The 25,825-nt window shown below is 41.3% G+C and overlaps 1 protein-coding gene and 1 long non-coding RNA gene across 5 annotated transcripts in view; one reads left to right on the forward strand and one right to left on the reverse strand.

Annotated features, from left to right (window-relative positions):
- LOC134358209 (protein mono-ADP-ribosyltransferase PARP6) overlaps positions 1-25,825 on the reverse strand; it is a 158,921-nt gene that overhangs the window by 84,973 nt on the left and 48,123 nt on the right. For all 4 annotated transcript variants that reach the window (XM_063070213.1, XM_063070212.1, XM_063070211.1 and 1 more), the window contains exon 4: positions 18,652-18,729. In XM_063070213.1, the coding sequence (XP_062926283.1) occupies positions 18,652-18,729 (78 nt within the window). The remainder of the gene's footprint in view (positions 1-18,651; positions 18,730-25,825) is intronic.
- On the forward strand, positions 1,898-22,974 carry LOC134358514 (uncharacterized). Its single transcript, XR_010020883.1, has 3 exons — positions 1,898-1,945; positions 14,992-15,084; positions 22,234-22,974. It is a non-coding gene; the product is annotated as an uncharacterized LOC134358514 (long non-coding RNA).

Consider the following 25,825-nt stretch of genomic DNA (forward strand, 5'->3'; position numbering starts at 1 on the left):
CAGCAAAATCTGTTCTATTCTTCAAGTTTCACAATCCTCAAGGTAATTACAAATCAGCTACACTACTGTGTACGAGTCTTAAGCACATACATATAGCTAGGGTGCCTAAGATTTTTGCACAGCAGTGCAGTAATTTTATGTATTGCATTGTACTGCGGCTGCTGCAAAAAAAGCAAACTCCATGACATATGTGAGTGATGTTAAAACCTGATTCTGATACAGGTCTCTATTGTGGACTGAGAGTGGGAAAGGGAGTGGAAGAGGGGAATCATGGTTGGGAAAAGGGGAAGATAGAGGGGAGAAAGTGGCAATCACCAGAGAGACATTCTGTAATAACCAATAATTTACTAAAAACCAAGATTTACTAGAATGTTACCGGGGTTTCATCTCCTAAGCTACAGAGAAAGGTTGAACAAGTTGGGTCTTTATTCTTTGGAGCGTAGAATGTTGAGGGGGACTTGATAGAGGTATTTAAGATTATGAGGGGGATAGATAGAGTTGACGTGGATAGGCTTTTTCCATTGAGAGTGGGGGAGATTCAAACAAGAGGACATGAGTTGAGAGTTAAAGGGCAAAAGTTTAGGGGTAACATGAGGGGGAACTTCTTTACTCAGAGAGTGGTAGCTGTGTGGAACGAGCTTCCAGCAGAAGTGGTTGAGGCAGGTTCGATGTTGTCATTTAAAGTTAAGCTGGACAGCGATATGGACAGGAAAGGAATGGAGGATTATGGGCTGAATGCAGGTCAGTAGGACTAGGTGAGAGTAAGAGTTCGGCACGGACTAGAAGGGCCGTGATGGCCTGTTTCCGTGCTGTAATTGATATATGGTAATAAACCAATTGCCTGGAATCAACTGACCTTGCCTGGTGTCTCATGGCTGGGTGTGTCTATACCCACACCACCCCGCTCCCCTCAGCTGCCATTCCTTCAGTGACAGCTGTCCCACACCCTTTGCCATTCCCAGCATCCTTTGCTCCCAGCAGATTTGCAAACTCACTCTCCACTCCACGTTGACAAATACAGTACCGCATAAAAGTCTTACGCACCCCAGCTATATATATGTGCCTAAGACTTTTGCACGGTAGTGTGTTTGCCTCAACCAGTTCCTGTAGTTGTGCTCCATATCTGGACCACTCTCACAGTAAAAAAAAAAGGTTTGCTCTGAATTCCACCCCCTTCCCCCATATCCCAATTTATTAGAGATTCTCCAATAACCTAGTATTTTGGACTCCTGTAAAAGAGAAAACTGCATTCCAGTTAATTGTATGTATTGCCAAAGCACAATTCATATTGTTAACACTTTCGACCGTATTCTCAAAATTAAGTCAATAAATGTAATTAAGTAGAACACACTGACTTCACTATGTTGAAAGATAGCTACTTTGGTTGTTGGAGGGGTGAACATCTTTGCTTTGTTTTATCATACACTTCAGGATCCTTTCCTTAATCAGGGAGATCCTGCTTTCTATGCAATTGGATGTAACACAGCTTAAAAATCTGCCAAGTGTCACACAGAAATACTGCTTTGCAATCATAAATACCACTCCGTAGAAAATAATCCCTGATCTGTAGCATTAAACTTGGTGCATATTTGTACCTGGATTTTGTGGTTAGTCCCTGAACCAGATTATCTCTAGCATATAGGAAGAAATCTATGCAGTTATTGAGAAAACGTGCAAACTCCACCCAGACAGCACCAGCATTAGGACCCAGAATACAGAACACAACAGCAGGGTGTTACGTACCCATGTTACAATTTATAATTATGTAATAATGTTACAATTTATATCTGAATACACACAGTACGTGGAATACGGTAGGTGATCTTGTTGCACAGTAAGAGATTGGCAGGTGCAACGTTGTGGGCATCACTGAGATGTGGCTAAAAGAAGATCATAGTTGGGAGTCAACATCCAAGGATATACCTTGTATTGAAACGGCAGACAGGTAGGCAGAGGGGGTGGGGTGCCTCTGTAGGTAAAAAATGAAATCAAATACTCAGAGGTGACACAGGATCAGAAGATGTAGATACTTTAGGTAGAATTAAGAAATTGCAAGGGTAAAAAGACCTTGATGCGGACTTATATACAGACTCTAGAACAGTAGACAGGATGTGGGATATAAATAAAAAAGGCATATAATAAGGGAAATGTTATGATAGTCATGGGAGATTTCTATATACAGGTACATTGGGAAAATCAGGTTGCTGCTGGATCCCAAGAGAGGAAATTTGTGGAATGCCTATGAGATGACTTTTTAGAGAAGGCTGTGGGATTTGGCAGGGATGATGATAGAAAAGCAATGGCTGGAGTTTCTGAAGGCAATTCTAGAGGTGCAGCATAGATGAACAAGTATTTTAAAGGGAGGATAAGGCAACCATGGCTGCCAAGGGAAGTCAATGACTGCATAAAAGGAAAAGAGAAGGTATATAATATAGCAACATTAGTTGGAAGTTAGAGGATTGGGAAACTTTTCAAAACCAACAGAAGGCAACTTAAAAAATATATAAAGAGAGAAAAGTCAAAACTATGAAGGTAAACCAGCCAAAAATATCAAAGAGGATGCAAAAAGATTTTTCAAATATATAAAGAGGAAAAGAGAGGTGAGAGTGGATATCGGACCACTGGAGAATGATGCTGGAGAGGTAGTAATGGTGGACAAAGAAATGACGGATGAACTCAATAAGTATTTTGCGTCAGCCTTCCCTGTGGAAGACACTAGCAGTAAGCCAGAAATTGTCAAGGGGCAAGAATGAGCAGTTGCTATTACTGATGAGAAGGTGTTTGGTGTGAAGGTAGAAAAGTCAACTGGACCAGATGGACTATACCCCAGGGTTTTGAAGGAGGTAGCTGAAAGAGATTATGGAGGCATTAGTAATGATCTTCAAAGAATCACTAGATTCTATGATGATTCCAAAGCACTAGAAAATTGCAAATATCTTTCCACTCTTTAAGAAGTGAGGGAGGCAGAAGAAAGGAAATTATAGGTCAGTTAGCCTGGCTTCAGTGGTTGGAAAACTCTTCAAGGATGAGGTTTCAAGGTACTTGGAGTACCTGATAAAGTAGGCCAAAGTCAGCATGGTTTATTTAAGGGGAAATCTTGACTGACAAATCTGTTGGAATTCTTTGAGGAAATAACAGGCAGAATAGACAAGGGAGAGTCAGTGGATGTTGCTTGCTTTGATTTTCAGTAGGCCTTTGACAAGGTGCTGCCCATGAGGCTGCTAAACAAGAGCCTAGCATGAATAGAAGATTGGCGCACAGACAAGAAGCAAACAGTAGGAATAAAGGAGACTTCTCTTGTTTTCTGCTGGTGATAAGTGATTTTCCACAAGGGTCAGTATTGGAACCATTGCTTTTCACATTATATGTCAATGATTTGGATGTCAGAATTGGTGGCTCTGCGGCCAAAGTTGTAAATGATACAAAAAAAACAGGTGGGGAAGGTAGTGTTGAGGAAGCAGGGGGTCTGCAGAAGGTCTTGGACAGATTGGTAGAATTAGTGAAGAACTGACAGATGAAATATAGTTAGGGAAGTGTACAGTCATGCAATTTGGTAGATGGAATAAAGGTGTGGACTATTTTCTAAATGGGGAGAAAATTTAACTTTAGAGGTGCAAAGAGACTTGGTAATCCTTGTGCAGGACTCCCTAAAGGTTAGCCTGCTGGTTAAGTTGGTGGCAAGGAAAGAAATTGCAATGTTAGCATTCGTTTCGAGAGGACTAGAATATAACAGCAAGGATGTTATTTTGAGGTATAATAAGGAATTGGTCAGATCACACCTGGAGTATTGTGAGCGGTTTTGGGTCTCTTATCTAAGAAAAGTTGTGCTAGCATTGGAGAGGGTCAAGAGGAAGTTCGTGAGAATGATTCCAGGGATGAAAAGGTTAACACATGAGTAGCATTTGATGGCTTTGGGCCTGCACTCAATGGAGTTTAGAAGAATGAGGGGGATCTCATTGAAAGCTATCAAATGTTGAAAGGCCTAGATAGAGCAGATGTAGAGAGGATGTGTCCTATAGTGGGAGAGTCTAGGGTGAGAGGGCAAAACCACAGAATAGAGATGAAAAGGGTTTTCTTTAGCCAGAGGGTGATGAATCCATGGAATTCTGTGGAAGCCAAGTCATTGAGTATATTTAAAGCAAAGGTTAATAGATTCTTGGTTAGTCAGGCCATCAAAGGTTGTGGGGAGAAGGCAGAAGAATGGGGTTGAGAGGGATAATAAATCAGCCATGATGGAATGTCAGAGCAGACTTGATGGGCCAAGTGGCCTAATTCTTCTCCTAGGTCTTATAGCCTTATGGTCTAAGACAATGGTCAGGTCTCAGCTGGGGTACAGTGTGCTGTTTTGGTCACAACACTATAGGAAAAATATGGTGGTGCTGGAGGGGCGCAGAGGAAATTCACAAGATGTTGTTTGGGATGGAATGTTTCAGTTATGAAAAGTGTCTGGAAAGGCTTTGTCTGTTTTTCCTGTAGTGGTGAAAAAAGGATGTGATTGAGTTAAATAAAATATGAGGGATATAGATAGGATAAACTGCAAGGAACTTGTCCCTTATCAGAATAAAACTAAAGGATATATATTTGGGGTAAGGAGTAAGAGATTTAGAAGGGATCACAGGGATGATTTCTCACCCAGAGGGTGGTTAGCATCTGGAGCACACTGTTGCCAAGCGTGATGAAAAATGAGATGCTGATTGCAGGTAAGCAGCCTCTATGTAAGCACTTGACATACTTGGGCATTGGGCGGCCCGGTAGTGCAATGGTTAGCACAACACTTTACAGTACCAGCGACCTGAGTTCATTTCCCGCCACTGTCTGGAAGCAGTTTGTACATTCTCTCCATGACCGCATGGGTTTCCTCCAGGTGCTCTGGTTTCTTCCCACAGTCCAGAGACGTACCAATTGGTAGGTTAATTGAGCATTGTAAATTGTCCTGTGATTATGCTGCGATTAAACTGAGGGATTGCCGGGCGGCACAACTCGAAGGGCTGGAAGGGCTTATTCCGTGCTGCCCCTCAATAAATAAACAACATCTACACTAGTGTTTGACATAATTAGGCATTGGGGGCTACAGGCCAAGTAGCAAGGATGGGTGCCCATTGGTTAGTGTGGATATAATGGGAAATTTGACTTGTTTCCAAGCTGTATGTATGACTCCAGAATGGAACCAGGGAGACGGCCACACGAATCATTGAGCCTCTGTGGCTGGAATTACATTGGTTCAGGTGAGATTCGGTCCACCCCATGGCTAGCTCTTGCAGCTTCCGTGAACCTAGTCAAGACATCAACAGTGTCGTGCTGGGGAATCAAGTCTGCACCCCAAGCTCTGCAAGAAGTGGCTATAGCTAATCAGCTGAAATTCTGTAAAAATATTCATCTCTGACTTGCATTAGATGGAGAAAGTCAACAAAAGTACAGATTTTGTAAGAAGTCTGGAGACTATTAGACCAGAGAAAACATGATTCTTAAGTGGCTATTCTACACCTTACTGTAAAGTGTTAATTTTGAATAAATTAACATAAAACAGTACAGAACAGTACAGGCTCTTCGGCCCTCAATGTTGTGCCAACATTTTAACCTACTTCAAAATCAATCTATTGCTTCCCTCCCACATATTTTTCATTCATGCATGTGCCTACTGTATCTAAGAGGTTTCTACAACAGTGTAATAGAATTAGGTTTGGTTATAGCCTACAGTTCCTTTCCCAAGGTGAGGAGCTGGAAGATGAAGACTAAGGTGAAACTGCACCAGTATCGGTGGCTAGTTTATCGTCACATCACCAGGATACAATAAATTCCTTGCTCACATGAAGCACACAGAGTAAACAATATACACGGCAACAGTAAATACAGCAATGAGCTCAAAACAGCAAAAATGGTTCAAAGATTGCTGTGCGCCCTCTAGTAGAACAAAACAAATACTACATAATAAACACAAGGGATTCTGCAGATGCTGGAAATCCAGAGAAACAAACTCAAGGAACTCAGCAGGTCAGAAAGCATCTATGGAGAGGCATGTCCAGTCAAAGTTTTGGCTGAAATGTCAGTGATGGAAGAAAGAGTTAGAATACCAGCACATGACAGCACCACCATGAAGGATGTGGGTAAAAGGTGATTGGTTCAATAACCCAATAGCAGTGGGGATGAAATTGTTATTATTCCTGGACTTCTTGGTTTTTATGTCCATGTATTCTCTTCCAGAGGTAAAAGAAAGAAAAGGGGATGGCCAGGATGGCAGGCATCCCTGACAATGCCACCAGCCTTCCTGATACAACTCACGATGAAGACGGATTGGACAGAAGGAAGTGATGAGCCTTAAACAGTGTGGAAGTGTTTAGCACTCTCTTCAGGTTTAGTCAGTCAAAAGCTTAAGGGAGAACATGTAGTTGTAGTGCTTACATGGGCATCACCCATTGTAAATATGAATACTGCATTTGCAAATGTTGATGTAAATGTTAGAGAGTCATAGAACACTACAGCAGAGAAACAGGCCTTTTGGTCCATCTAGCCTGTGTTGAACTATTAATCTGCCTAGTCCCGTCCACCTGTATCCAGATCATTGCCCTCCATACCCCTCCCAACCAAGTACCTATCCAAATTTGTCTTAAGTGTTGAAATAGAATCAGAATCCACCACTTCTGCTGGCAGCTCATTCCACATTCTCACCACCCTCTGAGAGAAGTAGTTCCCCCTCATGTTCCTCTTAAACGTTTCACCTTTCACCCTTAACCCTGACCTCTTGTTCTAGTCTCACCAACCTCAGTGGAAAAAGCCTGTTTACATTTACCCGATCGATACCCCTCATAATTTTGTATACCTCTATCAAATCTCCCCTCATTCTCTTATACTTCAGGGAATAAGTTCAACCTATATGACCATTCCCTACTACTCGGGTCCTCAAGTTCTGGCAACATTCTTGTAAATTTTCTCAGCACTCTTTCAATCTATTGACATACTTCCTGTGGATAGGTGACCAGAACGCTACACAGTACTCCAAATTAGGCCGCATCAGTGTCTTATACAACTTCAACATAACATCTCAACTCCTGTACTCAGTACTTAAATTTGTGAAGGCCAAAGTACCAAAAGCTTTCTTTACAACCTTTCATTGCTACCTACATGTGATGAGACTTTCAAGTAATTACGGATCTGTAATTATGGATAGAACAGATTCCTTTGTTCTACCGCACTCCTTGGTGCTCTACCGCTCACCATGCAACTCCTACCCCAGTTTGTCTTCCCAAAGTGCAACACCTCACACTTGCCTGCATTCAATTCCATCTTCCATATATCAGCTCATTTTCCCTTCTGGTCCAGATCCCACTGCAACCTTAAATAGCCTTTCCGGCTGTCCACGACACCCCCAATCTTGGTGTCATCTGCAAATTTCTTGAGCTGGTTTACTACATTATCATCCAGATCATTGATATAGGTAACAAACAACAATGGACCTAGTGGCATAACTCTTGCCACAGGCCTCCAGTCAGAGAAGCCAAGAAGTCCTGACGAAGGGTCTCGGCCTGGAACGTCGACTGTACCTCTCCCTATAGATGCTGCCTGGCCTGCTGCGTTCACCAGCATTTTTTATGTGTGTTGCTTGAATTTCCAGCATCTGCAGATTTCCTCATATCTACTATCACTCTTTGGCTTCCCCTACAAAGCATAATGTCTAATCAAAATTACTACCTCATTTTGAATGTCAAGTGACTGAATCTTCTTGACCTGCTCCCTTGAGGGACCTTGACAAAGGCCTTCCTTTGTAGGCCTTTGTCAAGGTCCTTATATGTAGACATGGACTTAAATCACATGGTGAAATGTTTCTACTGTTGGTCATCAAATCTCCATATATTGTTTCTGTTGACCAAGAGCACCTGCAGGATATTTGAAACTGAAACTTCTTTAACCTTGACTCCTTCCCTTGACAAATACTGGATATTCATAGGATTCTGACATAACAAGGCACAACATATTGATTTCAGTCGCTGGTGGAAGATTTTATTTACTGTTATAGACTGTGAGTTCTGGTATGATAAGTTGTACGCTTGACCTCACAATCTACCTCACTGTGATCTTGCACCTTACTGTTTATCTTGCTCGGTAGCTGTTAGACTTTATTCTACGTTGTTTTTGTTTTACCTTGCTCTACTTTAATGCATAAACACAATAGATTCTGGAGATGCTGGAAATCCAGAGTAACACATACAAAATGAACTCTGAGCTCTAAAGTTCCGAGCTGTAATAGTGTCGTGCTAACTGCTATGCTACTTTGGTGGCCAAGTGTAGAACAACATCATTGTACCACTTAACACTGAATCACTCTGTCATTACATGGAAGCAAAATTTAATGTGGCTCATCTCTTTAAGCCACCAAGTGCAAGGTGAGTTGCTGCTGGTTAGACTAATCTCTAAATGATAGTTACTTGCGAATTTTTGTTTCAGGATACTACAGAGAAATTATGTGCCATCAATTGTTCAAGGATAAAGGATCAACTTTATTCACCATATATATTTGCATGTATTAGGAATTTGCTGTGGTGTATGGTCAGGATACAAACTGCAACAAAAAACTGCGACATTCAATAATTATAAAGAATAAAGGATTACTGTACATAAAAATAATTTTAAAATGTTAAATGACACTATGGAATAAAATGTGCATAAATACATAAATATCAGCATTATTTACAATGTAAACAGCATTATATACAGTGTATAGCAGTTATGAGCTAACTAGGTTGGTTGATCAGATTGAGGAGGGTGGGGGGAAAATATTTTAAGAATGTATGATGTTTTTATTTTTCTGGCCTTATAGCACTTTCCAGAAGGGAGCTTTGGGAAAAGGGAGTTTGCGGGGTGGGTAGTGTCTACAATGTTTTTTTTTCTGCCTACTTCTTTGTCCTGGATACACGCAAGTCCCTTGGTGATCGTACATTGCGGCCAATGACCTTTCCAGGTGACCTGACAGTTGACTGTAGTTTTCTTATACTGTGGGAAGATGTTTCACCAAACCAGGAGTAACAGCTGATAGGAGGATGCTCTCTATGATGGCAGTGCAGTTTCCTTTACTTTACCAGTTTGTGGGCCATGCTGGAATGCACAGGAGATGTAGAGGGCAGAGATCAGTGGATGTCTGGAATGCACTGCCGGGGTGGTGGTGGAGGCAAATACAAGTAAGGAGACAAATCTCAAGGTTGTATGTAGTGCACATGCTTTGTATTCTAAATGTAATTTGAACTTTTGAACTAGAGGTGTTTAAAAGGCTCATGTATAGTAGGGAATGGAGGGACATGGCCTTGTGTAGACAGAAGGAATTAATTAGGTTATGTGCTTAATTACTAGTTTATGTAGTTTGGCATAACAGTAGTGAATAAAGTCTATGTCTGTGCTGTTCTGTTTTCTGTTCTATGTTGTACACAACAAGTCAACCAGCATCTGTGGTAGAGAAAAATAGAATTAATGCATCATGGTGCTGACCTTCATCAGATGTTAATTCCATCAACATGAAACACAGTCTCTCTCCACAGATGGTGCCTAACTTGCTGAATAATCTTTGTATTCTCTGTTCTATTTCCAATTTCCCGCATTAGCAGTATTTTACTTTAGGCTGAACTTTTTCTACACATGAATGTTGTTTATTCTTGGCAGGAGTCAATGCGCATTCATATATCCATTCATCTCAGAATTTTCCTGGGAAAAAAAACATTTGGAGTTGCAGACAGTTCTTTGTATGTACTGACCTCAGCTTGATTGTATTGATTTTATGCATTCCATTCCTCTCGGGACTAACCCATAATCAGATGTAAATTGAAATAGACAATGATGTGGACTGATTTTCCTTCCCAGTCATGTGGGATACGGGACTTGAGGATTGTCAAGGAGATGGTTCACTTCCCTATTGCTTCAGATGAATACTCATATCTTTCCAACAATATACACATGCAATGTCGACTTTGAAATGTACAAAGGACAAATCCTGTCTGCTGTAATTATAATTGTATTTAAAACATGCTGCATTATAGTCTTACTGTCATAGTCATACAACTCTTCAACCTCCCTTCCTTCGACCCCATTTACACTTACTACTGCCATAGTGAATAATCAAGCACCCCTCCCACACCGGCCATTCTCAATTCATAGTCATAGTGATACTTTATTATTCTCACCCCTTCCATCAGGCAGAAGATACCAAAGCCTGAAATCTCATGCTTTCATCCATACCAGGCTCTTAATCAGGCTTCCAGTCAACAGCCTGACCAGAAGCTGAAGGTCAGGTTCTGCTCAGTCCCTGAATAGAGGTCTGTTCAAGAATCTACAGCGTTCTTATAAGATTCTTGAATGGACTTCTCGTATCTAAAGAGCTGATCTCTCAATCTTACTCATTATGGCTCTTGCATTTTATTTGTCTCCCTACACTGCACTTACTCTATAACTGTAACACTCTACTCTGCATTCTATTTTCTCTTTATTACTTTGAAGTATCTGTATTTGACATAGCCTGTCAGGATGACATGCGAACTAAAGCTCTTCACAAACACAAGAGATCTGTAGATACTGGAAATTCAGAGCAACACATAAAAAAATGCTGGAGGAACTCAGCAGGTCAGGCAGCATCTGTGGAAATGATTAAACAGTTGATGGTTTGGGCTGAGACCCTTCCTCGTGACTCAAAAAGCTTCACTCTGTCTTGATATGTGACAATAATAAAATAATTCCATAAAACCATGAAAGATAGGCATTCAACCCAATCGAGTGTGCTCTGCCATTCAATCATGGCTGATCTATTTTCTCTCACAGCCCTATTCACCTTCTCCCCATAACCTTTGAAGTCCCTTACTAATTAATCAACCTCTGCTTTAATCTTACCCAATGGCTTGGCCTCCACAACAGTCTATGGCAATGAATTCCACAGACTCACCACAGTCTGGCTAAAGAAATTGCTGCTCATTTCTGCTCCACAGCATATCTACTGGGTTTTTGGTTTCTGGGATGCCTCGGTGTGTGGCCCTAAGTCACTCTGTCCCTTAGTACATCCTACAGCCTGTCATTGTGTATACCCTGTCCAAAATATAACCACATATTTTTGTCAGGATTAACTCCATCTGCCTTTTCTCTGTCCATCTTACCAACTAAAGGTTGTCACAACACCGCCAATCTCTGTATCGTTTGTAAATATACTAACCATAGCTCTTTCATTCACATCTAGGTTTCTAATTAATATAACAAACAGCAAACATCCATCTGGTCTCTTCAGTATACTACTAGTCACAGGCCTCTAATCACAGTAAACAATCCCTCAACAATCTTCTTGTGGTGAACTGAAACAACAATGCTCCTGCATTGCCACGTTGAAGCCAGGCATAGATTGGAGAAGCAACACATCATACTCCAACTTCATACTCTCCAACCTGATGCCATGATCTTTGATTTCCGTAACTTCCGGTAACCGCTGCCTCTGTTTCAACACCACCTCCACCTAGCCTCATGACCATGATCAGCCCATCACTTTCACCTTCTTCCCTCTTGTTCCCTGCCTCCTTCCCTTATTTCATGGTCTACAGTCCTCTCCTATCATATTCTCTCTTCTACAACCTTTGGCCTTCCCCACATTAACCTCCCAACTACTCGCATTCTTCCTATTACTTCCCCTTCCCCGTACCCCTGCCTCTCTTACCTGGATTCACCTGTCACCTACCAGCTCTTGCTCCTCCCCCACCCCTACTCTTTCATTCTGATTTCTTTCCCCTCCTTTCCAGTCCTGATAAAGTGTCTCAGCCTGAAAGGTTGACTGTTCATTTCTTTCCATAAATCCTGCTTGACCTGTTGAGCAACATTTTTTGTGCTGCTCAACAATCACCTGATACCTTCTGCCACCAAGCCAAATTTGGATCTTGCCAACCTGCCCATGGGCTCTTAACCATCTGGACCAGTTTCTCTTGTGGGTTCTTCTTAAAGGCCTAACTGAAATCCCATGTGGACGACATCAACCTTCTAATCTCATCAACAGACTCAGTTAACTCCTCAAAAAACATTCAGTCAGTATAGGACCTCCCATTAACGAAGCCATGCCAACCTTATCCGACCAATCTCTGCTTTTCCAAATGCAGATTAAACTGTTCCACAGAATTTTTTCTAATACTTTTCACTTACTGATAATTGGACCTACAGTCAGCTTGGTTTATTCCTGTTTCCATTCTTGAATAAACATGCCACATTTCTTTCTTCCAGTCACCCAACATCACATCAATATCCAGAGAAGTTTTCAGAATATCTGCCAGAGCCCCAGAAATCTCTTCCCTTGCCTATCATCCTGAGATACATACATATGGCACTATGAATTTATCTATAGAATTATAGCGATATATAGCACAGAAACATTCCCTTTGACCCAATTCACTAATATGGATCAAGATGACTTACTGATCTTAAAGCCCAGTAAGACATCTAATACTTCTTCCTTTCCAATGATAATTTATTCTGGGATCCTGGTTCCCCACTTGAATCTCCCAACTACAATATCTTCTTCACAGTGGATACAGATGAGTATTCACTCAATACCTCACTAATGTCCTCCAAATTCATCTACAAATCATCACTTTGCTTCCTAATGGTGCCTACATTTTCTCCTGGTTATCCCTTTGCCCTAATGTAACTTAGTAAATATGTTGCAATAGTGTGTAGAATTACTATTTTTCCTGTAGCTTAACTTTCCTGTGCTTAGTTGTATTTTTATATAATCACCGATATAGTATGTGTAACTGTTCAGTGAATTTTCCAGCAATTGTAGTCTAGCAGCTTCTGCATTTTTTAGAAGCAGTTTTAAAAATGTTTCTGCAGTAGCAATCACACACTTGTATCCGACTACTTAATAGGCTAATTGTTATTACAGGAATGTAGTTATTTTATATATACTATATATCTCAAGTTCTTTCTTAATTACAAAGTGAAAAGTCAAAGGCAGGTTTATTGTCATATGCACAAACACACGTGTGCACAGATGAAATGAAAAACTCGCAGCAGCATCACAGGCACATCGTATCATATACACAACATTCACCAGTTAAACATAAATTTAACACAAATTATACAACATCTTTACACAATTTGAACAATTATAAACCAAGTCTATTGTAGTGAAAAGTGGCCATAGTGTTACTACACAGAGGTAGTGTAGTTTGTACAGGTTAGTTCAAGAAGCAAATGGCTGAAGACATGCAACTGTTCCTGAACCTGGTGATATGGAACATCAGGCTTCTGTAGCTCCTGCAAGAAGGTGGCATAGTCTGAGTATTGAAGAAGTCTTTGATGACTGATGTTGGGACAAAATAGCATAAGTAGTGTTGGAAACCCTTGTTTATTTTTAATAATACTTTTTATAAGATTTGTCGTTTTTACAAATTCATGTAGTTTTACACTAACAGGCAGAAAGCAGTATAGCAGCTAAACTAACAGTTTATCACCTTTCTCATTGTTCATTGACTAAATATTAGCACATTACCCAGGTGATGTAATTGTTTTAATTATGTAGCCTATTAATTAATTCATTCCTATCTAAGGAATTTCTTTTATCTTTAGTAGTGATAGCTTTTTCTGAAGCACCATCTTTATTCCTTTGTCTTGCACCCCTTAGCATTAATTCCTTCTTAGCATCATTTCTCCACTCTTTATTTGGTTTGCTTCATATTTGTACATTTGTTTGTACTCTGAAATAAATTCAAATATTGGAATTAAGACTGCTTGTCATTTTTGACTTCCGGAAGAACCCCAAGGATCAGAAAATAAATGGAAATCAACAGTAGGGAATGAGTATTGTAGCAAATTTCATCTCAGATCTGTACCACAAATGGATTATGTGAAAATGTAAATTTAACAGATTTTGGATTTGAAGTATCCAGTCTATTTGCTTTTTTAAGAAAAAGTAATGTAGATTTGCATCAAATTATTTGAATATCACTTTTGGCTACGAGCTGAATATGCAAAAAGCAAAGATTTTTGATGACCTCTTATGATGAAGGATATCCCACTCTGTTATAGACGAATCAGAAATAAGCAAGTGCTCTGCAAATATAAAGCCAGTTTGGCATCACATCATCAGTTATCCAACATCAAACACACAATTAAACCTTAACCTCTGGACCATCACAAAGTAAAGCCTAGAATTTTACAATATTTCCATCTGTGGACTCCAGTATTTATCATCAAGCATTATAGCAGGTCATCAAAATCAGCACACAGACATAAAAAGGGCCAGTTAAAAGCAACCAATATAACTGATCCATAACATTTCCAGTGTTCCTTAACACAAGTTTTTTTTTAATGTATAACCCAAATTCCTTTCTCCCAAGGTGATTCTTGCTTCACTGAGTTCCTCCAGCAGATTTTAAAAGTCTCCAGGGTCCCTATAGAATCCTAATGAACACCATGTTCTCTAGTGGACAACTTTGCTTCTGTACATCGGTCTTAAGCCCATGAAGAAATTCTAATGACAGGTTTTCCCAGGGTGGAAATGGCTAATACCATTGAAGGTCAGTGGAAGAAAGTTGAGGGGAGATGTCAGAGGTAGTTTTTTTTAACCCCAAGTGTGGTGTGTGTCTGGAATGCACTGCCAGGTGTGGTGACAGAGGTAGATACGTTGGGCACATTTAAGACACTCTTAGTTAAGCACATGAATGAAAGATAAATGAAGAGCTATGTGGGAGAGAAGGGCAAGATCGATTAAGAATTAGATTAAAAGAATGTCACAAATGAAGAGCCTGAACTGTGCTGTAGTGTTTTCTGTTCTACGTTCTATTTGATTTAAATTTCACAAACTTCCCAGCACAATTAGGACTGAAATTTGGAGTTACCAGTAATTTGTACATTATGCTACAATTCTAGATCAGTATGAGTAACATGCTATGGATCTTAAATCATCTACAGAATGTGGTCTCTTGTTACAATGCATTTGAAGTTTGCTCTTTTTTACTATTTTCTACTATTTCATATTTCCTTCAGGTGTGGAAGAAGCAATTCAACCCGTCGCATCTGTTGCAACTCTCAAAGCAATCCCATCAGAATCAAAATCTGGTTTAATATTACCAGTATACGGTACATTGTGAAATTTGTTAACTTTACAGCAGCAGTACAATTAATTATATGATAAATATTTTTAAAAACTGAATTACAGTAAGTACAGTATTTGTCTATTAAATAGTTAAAATAAGTAGCCCAAAAAAAGCAAAAATAATAAACTAGTGAGGTAATGCTCATGGGTTCAATATCCATTTAGAAATCAGATGGCAGAGGGGAAAAAGCCATTTCTGAATCACTGAGTGAGTGCCTTCAGGTTTTTGTGCCTCCTACCTGATGTAAGCAATGAGAAGAGGGCATGTCCTAGGTGGTCGGAATCCTTAATGATGGACGTTGCCTTCCTAAGGCACCACTCCTTGAAGATGTCTTGGATACTATGGACTGTAGTACCCATGATGGGGCTGACTAATATTACAAGTGTCTGCAGCTTACTTCGATCTTTTGCAGTACCGCGCCCCCCCCCCATACCAGAGAGTGATGCAGCCAGTCAGAATACTCTTCATAGTATATTTGTAGAAGTTTTCGATTATTTAAATTGACAAACTATATGTCCTCAAACTCTGAATGAAATATACCCACTGTCTTGCCTTCTTTATAGCTGCATCATACGTTGCGTCCAGGCTAGGTCCTCAGATATATTGACACCCAGGAACTTGAAACTGCTCACTCTCTCCATTTCTGATCCCTCTATAAGGATTGGTTTTTGTTCCCTTGTCTTACCCTTCCTAAAATCCACAATCAGCTCTTTGGTCTCGCTGACATTGAGTGAGAGGTTGTTGCTGCAACACCACTCAACCAGCTGGTACATCTCACCCCTGTGCACCCTTCCATCACTCTCTGAAATTCTGCCAACAATTGTTGTATCATCAGCAGATTCATAGACGCCATTTGAGCTCTGCCTATCCACAGACATGGGTGTAGAGAGAGTAGAGCAGTGGGCTAAGTACACACCCCTGTGGTGCACCAGTATTAATTGTTGGCGAAGTGGAGATGTTATTTCCAATCTGCACAGATTGTGGTCTTCCAGTTAGGAACTTGAGAATCCAGATGCAGGGAGGGACAGAGGCTTGGGTTCTGTAGCTTTTCAACCAGGACTGTAGGAATGATGGTGTTAAATGCTGAGCTATAGTCAATAAATAGCATCCTGACATACAGTAGGTATTTGCATTGTCCAGGTGATCCAAGGCCCCATGGAGAGCCACTGAGATCACGTCTGCTGTAGATCTACTGTGGCGAAGGCAAATGGCAGTGGGTCCAGGTCCTTCCCAAGACAGGTGTGGATTCTAGCCATGACCAACCTCTCAAAGCATTTCATCATCGTAGATGTGAGTGCTACTGGGCGATAGTCATTAAGGCAGCTCACACTGCTCTTCTTGGGCACTGGTATAATTGTTGCCCTTTTGAAGCAGGTGGAAACTTCCGACCATAGCAATGAGAGACTGAAGTAGCAATGAGAGAATGAGTCTCGCTCCTCTATTTTTCTACTCTCTCGGCACTTATGACTACGACTTGGCGCAGCTCAAACACCATCTATAAATTTGCTGATGAAAGCACTGTTGTTGGCAGAATCTCAGATGGCGATGATGCAGTGTACAGGAGCGAGATAAATTGGCTGGCTGAGTGGTCACAACAACAACCTTGCAAGACCAAGGCATCAATCGTGCACTTCATAAAAGGGAGATCAGGAGAAAACATACCAGTCTTCATCGAGGCGTCAGCAGTGGAAAGGATGAGCAGCTTCAAATCCCTGGACATCAATGTCTGAAAGGATCTATCCTGGCCCAACGTATTGAGGCAATCACTAAGAAGGCACACCAGCAGCTATACTTCATTAGGAGTTTGAGAAGGTTTGGCATGTTACCAAAGACTCTAGCAAATTTCTACAGCTGCAAAAGGGACTGCAGAAGATTGTAGATTCAGCCAGACCCATCACAGCACAAGCCTCACCAACATCAAGGACACTTTCAAAAGGTGGTGCCTCAAGAAGGCAGCATCCATTAGAAAGGACCCTCAGCACCTAGAACATGCTCTCTTCTCGTTATTAAAGGAGATGGTTCAGGAGCCAGAAGACCCACACTCACTGTTTCAGGAACAGCTTCTTGACCTCTGCCATCAGATTTTTGAATGGTCCACGAACACTACTGTATAATGCCCCTTTTGCACTATTTTATTTATTGGAACTTACCGTAATTTTTATGTTTTGCAGTGTATTTCAGCCACAAAACAAGTTTCATGACATATGCCAGTGTTAGTAAACCTGATTCTGATTCAGAAATTTCCCCTTAAAAATTTATCAACTCACCCTCTGTATTAGGCTTAATTTAAGTAGGCTGTTAACCTATCAACCAGCAGATTATTGGGATGTGGGAGGAAAATGAAAACCATGGGATCAAGAGAGAATGTGCAAACGCTGTGCTGACAGGATTGGAAGTCAGGATCCAATGCAGGTCACTGGAGCAATGAGACAGCAGTACTACCTGCTGCAGCACAGTGCGATTTCAAAATCATTGGTCGACTGTCTTTGCATTTGTCATAGCATCATACGTCACAGAACAGGATCTTCTGACTGATCATAGATCAACACAGTGGACGTTTCCCACAGCTGAAGAGATTACAAGCAGGGCTAGTGTCAGAAAAAGGGATTGGTCATTTAATACTACAATTCACTGAACTATTTCCATGTAGGGGATATAAATCTTTGGAATTCTCAACCTTAAAGGGTTATGGAGTTCCCATCACTGATTGCATTCAAACCAAAGATTAATACATTTTTGCATTTAAATGGAATCAAGAGATATGTTGTGGATAGTGCAGGAAAATTCAGATGGAAGACCAGCCATGATCTTAAGGAAGTTCAGAGCAGTCTTGAAGGACCAAGTGGCTATTCCTGCTCCTAGATCTTATGTTTTCATTAGTCAGCTGGCTCACTGGGATCAACTCAACTAATTGAAGTTCTTTCTACAACAGTCTAGCAAAGACTTCCTTTGTACATTAAAAGCTAAAGTTTTGGTTAGACTGCATTTGGAGTATTGTGAGGTGATCTGGGCATGGATTGTTTTGGACAGAGTGGACATGGAAAGGATGTTTCCATTAGTAGGAGAGTCTAAGATCTGAGGACACAACCTCTAAATAAAAGGGACATCTCATTAAAACTGAGCTGAGAAGGAATTTCTTCAGCCAGAGAGTGTTGAATCTGTGGAATTCATTGCCACAGAGGACTATGGAGGCCAAGTCATTATATGTATTTCAGGCAGAGATAATATGGTGCTTGATTGGTAAGGGGTTAAAAATTACAGGGAGAAGAAGGGAGAATGTGGTTAAAAAAATATCAGCGATAATTGAATGACAGAGCACTCAGTGCGCCAAATTGTCTAATTCTGCTCCTATATCGTATGGTCTTATATATCTGATTTCCTTTTAAATTATTGAATAGATTTCCACCACCGTTTGAAGATGAGTATTTTTAAAACATCCACTTCGCCATCTGTGAACCCAGTGCCTTTCCAATGATTAATTCACTTTAAGTGTTGTCAGCAGTACACTGCAGACTCATCATCACATGACCAGTGCCAAGGAATCACTTACCTGCACGCCATACAGAAATTCGTCAGAGTCATTGTCTCCATCAGAATCCTCATCGGTCCAGTACTGGCCTTTGATGTCCTGAAGGAAAGTCACAGATACATAAAGAATGTCTTATTGCACATAAACAATGAGAGTAAAGTGTCACCAAGCTGCAAAGACCAAGGAACATTAAAGTTCATGAGTGTGGAGTCACATTAAAGAGTGAAGCACCTGGAAACACTATTTGACCCTAGCATTTTGCCATTCCAAAGGACTAGTGATACATCAAGTGCACGGGGAGGTTAGTCTACTTCTCCAAATGGTGGGAACGAAATTAGAAATCATTAGAGAGAGAGAGAGACAAAGAGCACAGAGAAAAGTCCTTCAGCCCACTGACTCCATGCTGACCACCAACCCCTTATTTACAATACTCCAATTTTATTTTCACTACACTCCCATCAACTTCCCTTCAATTTCACCACTTACCTACATTCTGGGGGCCAATTAACCTACCAACCTGCAGGTTTTACAATATGGGAGTAAACCAGATCACCCAATGAAAACCCATGTGGTTGCAAAATGTATAAACTCCAAATAGACAGCACCCAAACCTGGGTCTCTGGCACTGTGAAGCAGGAGCTCTACTGTGCCAACCTGTAAGGTTGGTTAATAAAAACATCAGGGCTCTAAGACCATAAGACAAAGGAGCAGAAATCGGCCATTCGGCCCATTGAGTCTGCTCCGCCATTTTATCATGAGCTGATCCATTCTCCCATTTAGTCCCACTCCCCCGCCTTCTCACCATAACCTTTGATGCCCTGGCTACTCAGATACCTATCAATCTCTGCCTTAAATACACCCAATGACTTGGCCTCCACTGCCACCCGTGGCAACAAGTTCCATAGATTCAACACCTCTGGCTAAAAAAATTTTTTCGCATTGCTGTTCTGAATGGGCGCCTCCAATCCTTAAGTCATGCCCTCTCGTACTAGACTCCCCCATCATGGGAAACAACTTTGCCACATCCACTCTGTCCATGCCTTTCAACATTCAAAATGTTTCTATCAGGTTTCCCCTCATTCTTCTAAACTCCAAGGAATACAGTCCAAGAGTGGACAAACGTTCCTCACATGTTAACCCTCTCATTCCCGGAATCATTCTAGTGAATCTTCTCTGTACCCTCTCCAACGTCAGCACATCCTTTCATAAATAAGGAGACCAAAACTGCCCACAGTACTCCAAGTGAGGTCTCTCCAGCGCCTTATAGAGCCTCAACACCACATCCCTGCTCCTATACTCTATTCCTCTAGAAATGAATGCCAACATTGCATTCACCTTCTTCGCCACCAACTCAACCTGGAAGTTAGCCTTAAGGGTATCCTGTACGAGGACTCCCAAGTCCCGTTGCTTCTCAGAACTTTGAATTCTCTCCCCATTTAAATAATAGTCTGCCTGTTTACTTCTTCTGCCAAAGTGCATAACCATACACTTTCCAACATTGTATTTCATTTGCCACTTCTTTGCCCATTCTTCCAATCTATCCAAGTCTCTCTGCAGACTCTCTGTTTTCTCAGCACTACCGGCCCCTCCACCTATCTTCGTATCGTCAGCAAACCTAGCCATAAAGCCATTTATTCCATAATCCAAATCGTTGACGTACAATGTTAAAAGAAGTGACCCCAACACGGACCCCTGTGAAACACCACTGGTAACCGGCAGCCAACCAGAATAGGATCCCTTTATTCCCACTCTCTGTTTCCTGCCAATCAGCCAACGCTCTATCCACGTATTTAACCTTCCCGTAATTCCATGGGCTCTTATCTTGTTAAGTAGCCTCATGTGTGGCACCTTATCAAAGGCCTTCTGAAAATCCAAATATACAACATCCACTACATCTCCCTTGTCTAGCCTACTTGTAATTTCCTCAAAAAAATTGTAATAGGTTGTCAGGCAGGATTTTCCTTTAAGGAATCCATGCTGAGTTCTCTTCATTTAAAAAGAAACACAACTGCACAACCAAGAAAGATAAAAGCACCGTTTTGAATGCCTGGGCCAGATTTTTTTTTATATATTCAACTACTCAGTATCAAGAGGATAACACAAAAGAAGTGTGTTGCTTGAAATATAGCTTAGTATTTTGACCTTGTGCTATTGATTAGTCCTAGGTGTGTTCCCTTTCATCATGAGGCTGTTATGGCTAAATGTTTAAAGGAAGTTGAATTCTCTTCTCAGAAATAAGAGTGCAAGAGTTAGAGACCTGAGGATAGTCATGTCCCAGGTTGCAGATGTTTCAACCAAAACTCTTGGTGAGTCACCACATTGAGTAACTTATCACAAGTAAGCGGAAAAGCTGGCAACCTCTGATACACAAGTCAAAGATCAGGAGATACAAGAGACTGCAGAAGCTGTAATCTGGAAGAACAAACACGATGCTAGAGGAACTCAGCAGGTCAGGCAGCATCAATGGAGGGAAATGAACACAAGTACTCTGCAGGTGCTGGAATTTTTGATCAACATACTGTGCATAAAATGCTGGAGGAATTCAGCAAATTAGGCAACATCTACGGAGGGGAATAAACAGTCAACATTTTGTGTCAAGACCTTTCATCACGGCTGAAAATGAAGGGATGGAAACCAGATGAAAAGGTTGGAGAGTGGGGGATGGGGATGAGAAGTACAAGCTGTCAAGTGATAGGTAAGTTCAGGTGAGGTGGAAGGTAGGTAGGTGGGTGAGGAGAGGAGATGGAGTAAGAAGCTGGAGGGGATAGGTGGAAGCAGCAAAGGGCCAGAAAAGAACAAATCTAATAGAAGAGGACAATGAACCATGGTGGAAAAGAAAGTAGGAAGAAACCCATCATCTGGACTTGGATCTCCACCCAAACCAACAACTGTCTATTTCCCTCCATTGATGCTGCTTGCCCTGCAGAGTTCTTTCAGCATCTCGTGTGTTCACCTCATTGGCAATATGTGTGGCATCCATTAATAACTTAAATGTGCAGCTTATTACCTGTGTTTTTAACTCATAGTAAACAAGGAAACTATCCTATTCTAAGTTGCCAGGCACACATAAATTAAAGTGCAATATAGATATTTTACCCCCCGGTTTCAACTGACTGACTTGTCTGTCTATGTTGAGCAACCCATCACTCTGAACATCTTTGACTGCTGGTTTGTGGCCACTTAGAACATGGGTTCCCAAGTTTTTTTTTTATGCCATGGACCCTTACTATTAACCAAGAGAACCTTTGACTTAGAAGATGCACTTAAAGTAGTGGATAGAAGTGTGTGATAAGGCAAAATATGGATCTTCATCCATCACCCCTGCATGTTCCTATCTCCCCATGCCAGCCTTTAAAACATTTACAGTGAATATAAGGAGATTCAAGACTGACTCACTTTCCATGATCCTACACAGCATTGATATGATGGCAGATGTTAGAAGTTACACAGGCCATGAATAAATGATCCAAAAATTGGGCAGAAGCAGCCTAGTCACTTTTCAAAGGGGCACTTCAACTAATTTAACACCTGTTAGTGAGTTCCCTGATTTAGGATTAAGGCTGAATCTGCATGGTTATATTTCACTCTAAGTCTATCTTCAAGTTTGCAGATGATACCGTTGGAGGAGGCCGCATCTCTGATGAGTCATTGTACAGAAGGGAGATAGTGACATGGTGATATGACAACCTTTCCCTCAACATCAACAAAACGAAAGAGCTGGTCATTGTCTTCAGAAAGGGAGGTGCTGCATATGTTCCTGTCTACATGAACAGGATATGTCCCTGAGTGTAAACACCATCGGTGGACTGACTTGAACCAACTATGTTGGTATCACGGCCACGTAAGCTCACCAACACCCTTACACTCTCAGGAGGCTAAAAAAAAAATCCTGCATGTCCCCAGCAATTCTTGCCAATTTTTATTGATGCACCATAGAAAGTATCGTATCTGGATGCATAATGGCTTGGTATGGCAACTGCTCTGCATGTGACCGCAAGAAACCGCAGGGAGTTATAGACACAGCTCCAGCATATCAGAGGAACCAGCCTCCCCTCTGTGCATTCCGTCCATACTTCTTGCTGCCTCAGTAAAGACGCAAGCATAACAAAGACCCCACCTATCCCAGGCATTCCTTCTTCTCCTCCTCCCATTGGGCAGAAGATACAAAAGTCAGAAAGCACATACTAAGAAAGGATAATTTCAGTGCTACTGTCATCAGACTTTTGAGTGGACCCCTATTGAAGAACAAAATGGATTCTTGGCCTGACAATCCAGGATCAATCTATGATCTTGCATTTTATAGTTTACCTGCACTGCACTTTCCCTGTAGCTTTTACACTTCATTCTGCGTTGTTATTGCTTTACCTTATTCTAGTTCAATGTACTGTGTAATAATTTGATCTGCATGAACAGTATGCAAGATAAGAACTTCGCTGTATCTTGGAACATGTGACAATAATAAACTAATACTAACAAACAAGGTGCCAATTTAAAGTATTAAAAATTATGCAGAATCCAATTTCTAGGCTTTGGTTGGCTGTGGGCAAGCAGGATTTTGAAAAAGAAGCTAGTGAGATATTAATGACAGAACAGTTGTGTTATACCACAGCTAGTGATACAGAAAGAGGCTATTCAGCCCATCATACTTATTAATCATAAGACAGCAATCCCCACAAGTCCATTCTCCCATTCCTTATTTCCCTGTGTGCCTGCAACCTTTTCTCTCAAATGCCCATCAACTTCCCTTCAATTCTTCTTGCCAACAACCTACCAAATATTGAACGGCTAAATAGAGTGGACATGGAGAGGACGTTTCCATTAGAGCAGAGTCTAGGATTAGAGGTCACAGACTCAGAATACGAGAATGTCCCTTTAATACAGAAGGAGGAGGGATATCTTTAGCCAGCAGACGGTGAATCTGTGGGATTCATTGCCACAGACAGTGGTGGAGGTCAAGTTATTGGGTATATTTAAAGCAGAGGTTGATAGGTTTTTAATTAGTAAGGGTTGCAAAGGTTATGGGGAGGAGGCAGGGAAATGGGGTCATGGAGGAAAATTAGCCAGTCATGATTAAATACCAGAGCACACCTAATGGGCTGAATGGATTAATTCTGCTGCAATATCTGATGGTCTTATGGAATTGTTTTAGTATTGTTGCAGATATCAAGATGGAATGAAGAGCTTTAGTTTGCATGTCATTTTGACAGACTGTGCCTCACATAAGTACTTTAGAGTAGCGAATGGAAAACAGAATGCAGAAGATACTTTTACAATTATAGAGGGAATATAAATCAGCCATGATTAAATGGCGGAGCAGACCTAACGGGCTGAGCGGCCTAAAGTTGCTCCTACATCTCACAATCTCATGGTCTTATATCAGGCACTTTACAGCAGCTAGTTAACCTAGCAACCCAAACGATGTATGGAATCTGGGAAGAAACTGGAGTCTTATTTCAATGCTTGGTAAGTGTGAGTCTTACTTCAATGGTTAGTAAGTTGATGGAGAAGATCCTGAGAGGCAGGATTTATGAACATTTGGAGAGTCATAATATGATTATGAATAGTCAGCATGGCTTTGTCAAAGGCAGGTCGTGCCTTACGAGCCTGATTAAATTTTTTGAGGATGTGACTAAACACATTGATGAAGGTAGAGCAGTAGGTGTAGTGTATATGGATTTCAGCAAGGCATTTGAGAAGGTATCCCATGCAAGATTTATTGAGAAAGGAAGGAGGCATGGGATCCAAGGGGACCTTGCTTTGTGGATTCGGAATTGGTTTGCTCACAGAAGGCAAAGAGTGGTTGTAGACAGGTCATATTCTGCATGGAGGTCGGTGACCAGTGGTGTGACTCAGGGATCCATGCTGGGACCCTTACTCTTAGTGATTTTTATAAGTAACCTGGTTGAGGAAGTGGAGGGATGGGTTAGTGACCTTGCTGATGACACAAAGGTTGGGGGTGTTGTGGATAGTGTGGAGGGCTGTCAGAGGTTACAACGGGACATTGATAGGATACAAAACTGGGCTGAGAAGTGGCAGATGGAATTCAACCCAGGTAAGTGTGAGCTGGTTCATTTTGGTAGGTCAAATATAATGGCAGAATATGGTATTAATGGTAATAATCTTGGCAGTGTGGAGGATCAGAGAGATCTTGGGGACCGAGTCCATAGGACACTCAATGCTGCTGCGCAGGTTGACTCTTTTGTTCAGAAAGCATACGGTGCATTGACCTTCATCAGTCGTGGGATTAAGTTTAAGAGCTGAGAGGTAATGTTGCAGCTACATAGGACCCTGGTCAGACCCCACTTGGAGTACTGTGCTCAATTCCGGTCACCTTACTACAGGAAGGACGTGGAAACCATAGAAGCGGAGCAGAGGAGATTTACAAGGATGTTGCCTGTATTGAGGAGCATGCCTTATGAAAAAAGGTTGAGTGAACTCGGCCTTTTCTCCTTCGAATGATGGAGGATGAGAGGTGACCTGATAGACGTATACAAGATAATAAGAGGCATTGATCGCATGGATAGTCAGAGACTTTTCCGCAGGGCTGAAGTAGCTAGCACAAAAGGGCACAGTTTTAAGGTGCTTGGAAGTAGGTACAGAAGAGATGTCAGGGGTAAGTTTTTTTTTATACGCAGAGTGGTTAGTGCGTGGAATGGACTGCTGGTGGCGGTGGTGGAGGCGGAAACTATAGGGTCTTTTAAGAGACTCCTGGATGGCTACATGGAGTTAGAAAAATAAAGGGCTATGGGTAAAGTAGTTCTAAGGTAGGGACATGCTCAGCACAGCTTTGTGGGCCGAAGGGCCTGTACTGTGCTGTATGTTTTCTATGTTTCTATCCGTGAGTTACATGGACAAAAGGATGCAAGTCCACGCAGCAAGTGCCCAAGGTCGCCATGGAACCAGGGTCCCTCTATCAGTGGGACAACTGCAGTTTAGTGCAACAGTGTTAAGCAAAATTTAACAAGAATCAAAATTTCCATGCAATAATGAGCAGCCTGGAGAGAGTTGCAGTTAGAACATAAAACATAGATTATAGAACAGTACAGCACAGGAAAAGGCCCTTCATCTGTTAATGTTGTGCTGAACTAATTAAATTGTAATCAAATGGCCAACTAATCTTTTCTGCCTACACAATGACCAAATCCTCCATTTGCTCTCATGCATGTGCCTATCCAAATGTCTCTTAAGTGCCCCA

Source organism: Mobula hypostoma, chromosome 18, assembly GCF_963921235.1.
Source record: "Mobula hypostoma chromosome 18, sMobHyp1.1, whole genome shotgun sequence".
Taxonomy (NCBI): Eukaryota; Metazoa; Chordata; class Chondrichthyes; order Myliobatiformes; family Myliobatidae; genus Mobula; species Mobula hypostoma.